General features: G+C 52.9%; 1 protein-coding gene across 1 annotated transcript; it reads right to left on the reverse strand.

Moving 5' to 3' along the window:
• Positions 1-841: 841 nt before the first annotated feature.
• hes1 (hes family bHLH transcription factor 1) lies at positions 842-6,707 on the reverse strand. Its single transcript, XM_062977573.1, has 4 exons — positions 6,386-6,707; positions 6,180-6,275; positions 2,739-2,826; positions 842-1,539 (listed from the first exon to the last, which is right to left on the reverse strand). Exons 1-4 carry the CDS (start codon positions 6,488-6,490, stop codon positions 992-994), a joined length of 837 nt encoding a protein of 278 aa, XP_062833643.1. The 5' UTR covers positions 6,491-6,707; the 3' UTR covers positions 842-991.
• Between the last annotated feature and the right edge of the window lie 646 nt (positions 6,708-7,353).

The following is a 7,353-nucleotide window of genomic DNA, read 5'->3' on the forward strand; positions in this document are numbered from 1 at the left end:
GGTGCTGCCATGCCAGCCACCTCTTTGGCGCATGGAGGCCTTTGTGCCTTCTCTCCCCACACCACCCTCTTAATGGAGAAGCAGGCGCACGTGACAGTAGCCGTCCCTTTTATTTCCATCACAGAACTTCCAAAAAGAAGGAGAGGCCCCTTTCTGCTTTAGGAAGAAAGGAATCTTTGGTGTCATTTTAAAAAAAGGGGAAGGAAGGGTGGCATGTGACCTCTCCTTGTTTCCTTGCACATGCATGTGCGCGCGCACACACGCACACACCAACCTGCACAAGAAGGGAAAAGGGCAGGGGTCTGCAACTGCACACATGAAGGCACGCATCCACGAGAAATGGGGCGAACGATTTCCTACGTGTTTCTTTGTTCTCTCCTCTGAAATGAAAACGGTTCCATTGTTCTGGGTTTTTTTTTACCATGTGGACCTTATATTTTCCACCACCTTTACCTTGACAGGTTTGACCCGTGTAATGAAACACACCTGCTGTCAGTCAATACTTCGACACCTCTTCCTCTGCAGTTTGACTTTATTGCTGTGATTCAGGGAGGAGGCTGCCGGGGTCGCTGGGCCTTTCCAAGTCCTGGGTTTTCTGCCTACTTCTCGCCTGGAGGAGGAGGCTTCCCAACCCCACATTCTTCTGGCCAAACCTCAGTTATTGTAACCAAAACCCAATGGAGGAAGGGTCCGGGCTCCCCCAATTCCCCTCCTAGAAGGGGAGAAAAGGCCTGCCCACCACGTCTGGTCCTGAGACCTGAGGGGGACCCCAAAGGCCATCCAGTCCAACCCCATTCTGCCTTGCAGGAAGACACTGCTAAAGCACTCCTGCAAGATGCTCACTCAGATCGAGAGTCCCCGGCCCTCTTTGTTTCAAGACCGCCTGAGTCTTGAGGACCGCAAAACACAGCCATGCCTTGGGTTGCCATTGAGTCCAAGCCGCCTGAGGCTCCTCTGCACAAGAGCGTCCTTGCGCCCCCCCACGGGGGCTTCACCAAGGCCTCCAGACCGAGTCTGACGGGAGGGAGGGGGCACCCGACCCGGGCGAGACGGCGTTTGTGGAGGGAGGAGCCCCCCCAGACCCGGCTCCTGTGCTGGCGAAGAGCGGGGCAGCTGCGTTGCTGCCATGGGGCGCAAAGGCAGCATTGGGGATGAGGAAGGCGAACTGCCCGTCGGAGGCCGGGACCAGGTGGAAGCCGCCAAAGACCTGGGGGGCTTCTCTGGGGACCGTCTTGCAGGGAGCCCCGCTGCCGGCCTTGGGGAGGGCGCCCGTGGCCGGGACCTGGACCAGCGCCTGGCCGAAGGAGGCCACGGGCTGGGATCCGGGGGCCGCAGGGGGCGGCTGGGGCTGCTGCGGGGCGGCCGGGAAGCGGATGGCGCTGATCTGGCTCATGCAGCCGGCCAGGTGGCCCAGGAGGCGGGTGCGGACCTCGGCGTTGACCCCCTCGCAGGTGGAGAGGAAGCGCGTCACCTCGTTCACGCACTCGCTGAAGCCGGCCCGGTACTTGCCCAGCACAGACGGGTCCGTGTTCAGCACGGCTGCAGAGAGAGGAGGAGGAAGAGGAAGAGACCGGGTCAGAGAGCTAGGTTGGAAGGCACCCCAAAGGCCATCTAGTCCATCACCACCCCACCCCACCCCCCCACTGGACACTAGAGGAGGAAAGCCACTGCAAGCAACCCTGGAAGGTGACTATTATTATTATTATTATTGACACAACGACATAGTCTGACACTGCAAACAAGATAGATCTGCTGGATTTAGTTTCACAAAATCACAAGTCGAACACTTCCCAAGTGTCTAGGTCTCTGTGATGTATTTTTGGATGATGCTGCAGATCCCAGTCGGGTGGCCTTTTGCAGTTGGCAGATCATAATTTTGTCAATTTCTATTGTTTCCAAATGCCGGCTGAGATCTTTTGGCACGGCACCCAGTGTGCTGATCACCACCAGGACCACCTGTATTTATACCCTCTTTTTCTTTCCACAAGAAAACCCAAAGTGGCTTAAATTAAAAGCAATTCAGTACAATTTAAAATCTACGAATCTAGAAACATTAAAGCAGAATTAAATATCATTAGTATTTTAAAAATCAGTTTGAATCTATAAAAAAGCTAAAAAGCGCAGCCATCTGGCCCTGGTTGATCAGGCAAGGAAGGAAAAGAGGAGCAAAGAACAAACAGGGAAGGTGGGCACCCCAAATAATGAAATAATAATTCGGCCCCTCGACAGTCTGAAGGATTGTGGACCGGCCTTCTGCTTAAAATGGTTGAGGACCCCTGGACTAGATGGTCCCTTGGGGTCCCTTTCCAGCCTGAGACTGGACCCTTCCTGCCCTGCGGCCTCTCTGTGTCTGTCTGTCTGTCTGTCTCTCTCTCTCGGGCTGTTCTTCCCCAACTCTTACTTGTCTTGAGCAAAGGGAAACCAAGCAGAAAAGGCACCAACAAGGAGAGGCTGCAAGGATGCAAAGGTGTGAGTGGAGGGGGAATGTTTCTTCAGAAGGCCCGGGACCCCCCCTCCCTTTCCCCTTGCACCCCCCCCCTTTTCCCGGGCTATAAATACAGGCGAGACCGTGGGAAAGGCGCTCCTGAGCCAAGGCCCTGAAAGGCAAGGGCTTGAATGGCCTCCAAACCGCAGGCAGGAAGTCTGGAAAAGATCACCGCGGAGGGAGGGAGGGAGGGGGGGGAAGGGGGAGGGGGGAAGGGGAGAAGAAGGGGGGGAGAAGGGGGTCTTGGACTCACCGCTCCTCTGGGCGCGCTGCAGGCCCCGCAGGTGCTTGACGGTCATCTCCAGGATGTCGGCTTTCTCCAGCTTGGAATGGCGAGAGCTCTGGGAAAGGGGAATTGGGGGAGGGGGGGTCAGCATAGGCCTGGATGAAGAAGGGCCCCTTCACTCCCCTCCTGCTTCCCTGGGGAAGGGCGACTGGGCCGCCACAGGGGGGAGACCGCTTGGGGGGCAGGCAGGCAGAGCCCTGGATTCCCAGTTGGTATTTGGAGGGGAACCCCAAAGGCCATCCAGCCCAGGGCCAGAGCCACAAAAAAATTCGGGAGGGGAGGTGAACTTTTTTTAGTGAATCATGAAGATTAGTTCCATAGCGCAAAATAGTTTAGAAATCAGGCTCCATGGATAAACTTCAGTGGACACTCAAGATAGATAAACTTCAGTGGACACTCAAGACAGATAAACTTCAGTGGACACTCAGGGGGATTTGGTTCATCAGTCAAAATGCACGAGTAAATCAGGTTTCTTTTAAACCTGAAAAATTTAGGCAGGGGGATTGAACCCCTAACCCCCCCCCCCCCTCCTTGGCTACAGCCCTGATCCAGCCTGACTTCTTTCAGACCCCTATCCAAACCGTCTGGGCAGATGCCCACCCAGTCTCTGCTCCACAACCTCCATAGAAGGAAGGGAAGGAAAGGAAAAGAAAAAGGGAAGGAAAAAGGAAAGGAAAGGAGGAAAGAAAGAAAGAAAGAAAGAAAGAAAGAAAGAAAGAAAGAAAGAAAGAAAGAAAGAAAGAAAGAGGGAGGAAGGAAGGAAATAAAGAAGGAGGGAGGGAGGGAAGAAAGGAAGGAAGGAAGGAAGGCAGGCTCACTCGCAGGCAGCAAACAGCTCAACCACTCGGCCCCTCAGGAAGATGGGAATAATATCTCACTTCTGGGGAGTTTGCATCCCCTCTCCCTTGTTAGGCTGGGTCGACACTGCCATAGAAGCCTGTTCAAAGCAGATAATGTGGATTGTATATGGCAGTGTAGAAGGGGCCTTGGTCTCCGGAACAGTGGGAAACACACCCCCCCCCCTTCCTCAAGGAGGCTTCCATCCTGGCTCCATGAAGAATAATAATAATAAGTTTTCAGTGTTGGTGAATTGAATGTTTCTGGTTAAGTTCCAAACACCCCCTGAGAGAAGAGTGACTTAGCAGTAACTTATCAGTCTGCGGTCAGTCTTCCTCTCTAATTGGGCTGCTCAGAAGGTTAGGGAGTGGAAGGCCAGAACTGTTTTGTGTTTTCCGGGCAGTATGGCCATATTCCAGAAGTATTCCCTCCTGACATTTCGCCCACAACTATGGCAGGCATCCCCAGCCTCTGAAGATGCCTGCCATAGATGTGGGCAAAACGTCAGGAGGGACTACTTCTGAAACATGGCCATACTGCCCAGAAAACACACAACAACCCTGTAATTCTGGCCATGAAAGCCTTCGACAACACAAAGATCAGACTGGGACTTTATTTCTATCCGACCAGCATCTCCCAAGAGGGACTCGGGGCGGCTGAGAGAGAGCACAATAATAATAATAATAATAATAATAATAATAATAATAATAATAATAATAAAACTTTATTTATACCCCGCCACCATCTCCCCAACGGGGACTCGGGGCGGCTTACATGGGGCCATGCCCAGAACAATACAATATAACAAAATATAAAAACAACACATCATAACACAATTAAACAATACAATAGATAATAATATACATTACAACACAAAATCAGAAAAGCAATAAAAACCAGGGCGGGCCACATGAACACTAAGTTAAAACTCGGGGTGAGAAAGAAATAAGAATAAAAACCACGGGGAACAGGGACATAAGATAGTGGTACAGTCTGGAAGACAGATAACAAAAGTGCAGCACAGGACAGAGGAAATACAACCAATTTACAAAAAAAAAGTCAATCAATAAACAGCACCAATGTACATAAAATAACGACTAACATAACCGACAGAAGCAAGCTCAAATAAAAATAACCAATAAAACAATAGAATTATCATTAAAACAGGCAAAACAAGCCATGGCCCTTCTCTTCTTCCTCGCTCTTTCGCATCTGAGTCCCTTTCCACTCTGCCTTCTCTGGGGGTGATGATGATGATGATGATGATAATACTACTCATCATAATGTGATTTTAAGGCCTCCATGATTGTGTGGCCTTTGTGGCTCAAGCGGGTCAAACTGGGCTCCCCTTCCAACTCTGGGAGCCTAAGTTCTTACTTTTTGGTTATTTTTGGTTGGTTCTTACAAGTTTATCTTGATGCTGTTTTATTAAATGCGCAGATTGATGTGTTGTTTGTCTGCTTTATTATGGCCTTCAATGTGTGCAACTTTGCTTGGAAACTGCCCTGAGTCCCCCGAGGGAGAGAGGGCCGGGTACAAATAAAGTATTATTATTATTATTATTATTATTATTATTATTCCAATGAAGAGAAGGCTGAGAGGAGATACGAGAGGAGCCAGGCTGAAATATGCCAAAGCATGTCAGGACTCGGAGGAGGGAGCGGGGCTTCCTTTCTGCTGGCCTGGAGACTGGGACTCAGGGAGCCATGAGTTCAAATCCCGGGACTGTAAGAAGAGCTGTTCAGCAGTGGAACTCCCTGCCCCGGAGGGAGTGTGGTGGAGGATCCTTTCTTGGAGGCTTTGAAACAGAGGCTGTTGGGGGGGGGGGGGGGGCTTATAATTCTATTCTGAATTTTACTAGGTCCCTCTTATCTGGGCATTTTAATCTAATGATTCTATCTTTATATTGCTGCTGCTGCAGTCCCCCCTCCTATGAAGTTTGACTGAATTGTATTGGTGGTTGTTTGATATTGTTACTGTTGTATTAACTTTTGTTTAATCTTTTGTTTCATTACCGTATTGTGTCGAGACCCCACATGGCGTAGTGGACTAAGTGACTTGAAGGTTGGGTGGCTGACCTGAAGGCGGCCAGGTTTGAATCCCACCCGGGGAGAGTGCGGATGAGCTCCCTCTCTCAGCTCCAGCTCCATGCGGGGACATGAGAGAAGCCTCCCACAAGGATGGTAAAACATCAAAACACCCGGGCAATGTCCCCTGGGCAACGTCCTTGCAGACGGCCAATTCTCTCACTCCAGAAGCGAGTCAAGTTGCTCCTGACACGAGAAAAAAAAACCTTATTGTGTTTTAACCTGTGTATATTGTGCCAATTTATTTGTGTTGTTACTTTTGTAACAATGTGAGCCGCTTCGAGTCCCCGCGTAGAGATGGTGGCGGGGTATAAATAAATTATTATTATTATTATTATTATTATTATTATTATTATTATTATTATTGGGTGGCGCCTTTCCTGCCTGGCGGAGTGAAGGGGTCCGGGCTGGGTGGCCTTGCGGGGTCCCTTCCCTCCCTCCCTCCCCCCCAGGGTCCCAAGGGGAGGGGGTCCCCGAGACTCACGTCCTTCTGGAGGGCGTCCAGGATGAGGCCCTTGAGCTGGGCCAGGCTCTCGTTGATCCGCGCCCGGCGCCGCTTCTCCATGATGGGCTTCGAGGACTGGGGAGGGAGGGAGGGGGGGAGGGAGGGAGGTGAGGCCGGGGAAGGGCAGGGGGAGGGGGCGCTTCCTCCCTCCGTTCCTCCCTCCCTCCCTCGGGGCCCGGCCTTACCTTGCGCGTCCCTGGCGTGGGCTTGTCCGGCGTGGCCGTGGCGGCGGGGGCGGCGGGCGAGGAGGAGGCGCGCTTCTCCATCAGGAGCAGGTCCGCCCCGGGCATCCTGCACCCAGAAGCCGGAGGAGGCGACGGAGGAGGAGGAGGAGGAGGACCGTCCCACGCGAGGGCCACGCGACGCCCGGTGCGCCCGTCCCCGTCCCGCTCCGTCTCCCGCCCGCGCCTCCTTTTATAGCCCCTCCCTCCTCCTCCTCCTCCTCCTGCTGCTGCACGCGAGCGGCTCGTGGGGAGGGCCCCGGCGCGCGGCTTTTCCCGGCCGGAGGAGCCAGCCAATGGCAGCCCTGGCCCCGCCCCGCCGCCACGCGCCACGCCCCCCGCACGCGCCCCTCGCCCCGGGACACGCCCCCTCCCCTCCGCGCCCTCCGCCCATGCCAGCCCACCCCCCGTCCCTCCCCCCTCCCTCAGGCTGCAAATCCGGAAGATGAAGGGCGACGCAGGCCTGGGAGGGGGAGGGGAGGGGAGGGGGTCTGCCTGAGCATGTGCAGAGCGCGCTGCCTGCCCGGCAACGAGGAGAGGCGTGGGAGGGGCATCGGACTGGCCTTTGGAGAGACAGCCTCATTATAATTCTATTCTGAATGTTGTTGTGTGTTTTCCGGGCTGTCTGGCCATGTTCTAGAAGTATTCTCTCCTGACGTTTCGCCCACATCTATGGCAGGCATCCTCAGAGGTTGTGAGGTACAGTAGAGTCTCACTTATCCAACATAAGCGGGCCGGCAGAACGTTGGATAAGCGAATATGTTGCATAATAAGGAGGGATTAAGAAAAAGCCTATTAAACATCAAATTAGGCTATGGTTTTACAAATTAAGCACCAAAACATCATGTTATACAACAAATTTGACAGAAAAAGCACAGTAGAGTCTCACTTATCCAAGCTAAATGGGCCAGCAGAAGCTTGGATAAGCAAAT

This window comes from Anolis carolinensis, chromosome 3 (genome assembly GCF_035594765.1).
Source record: "Anolis carolinensis isolate JA03-04 chromosome 3, rAnoCar3.1.pri, whole genome shotgun sequence".
Taxonomy (NCBI): Eukaryota; Metazoa; Chordata; class Lepidosauria; order Squamata; family Dactyloidae; genus Anolis; species Anolis carolinensis.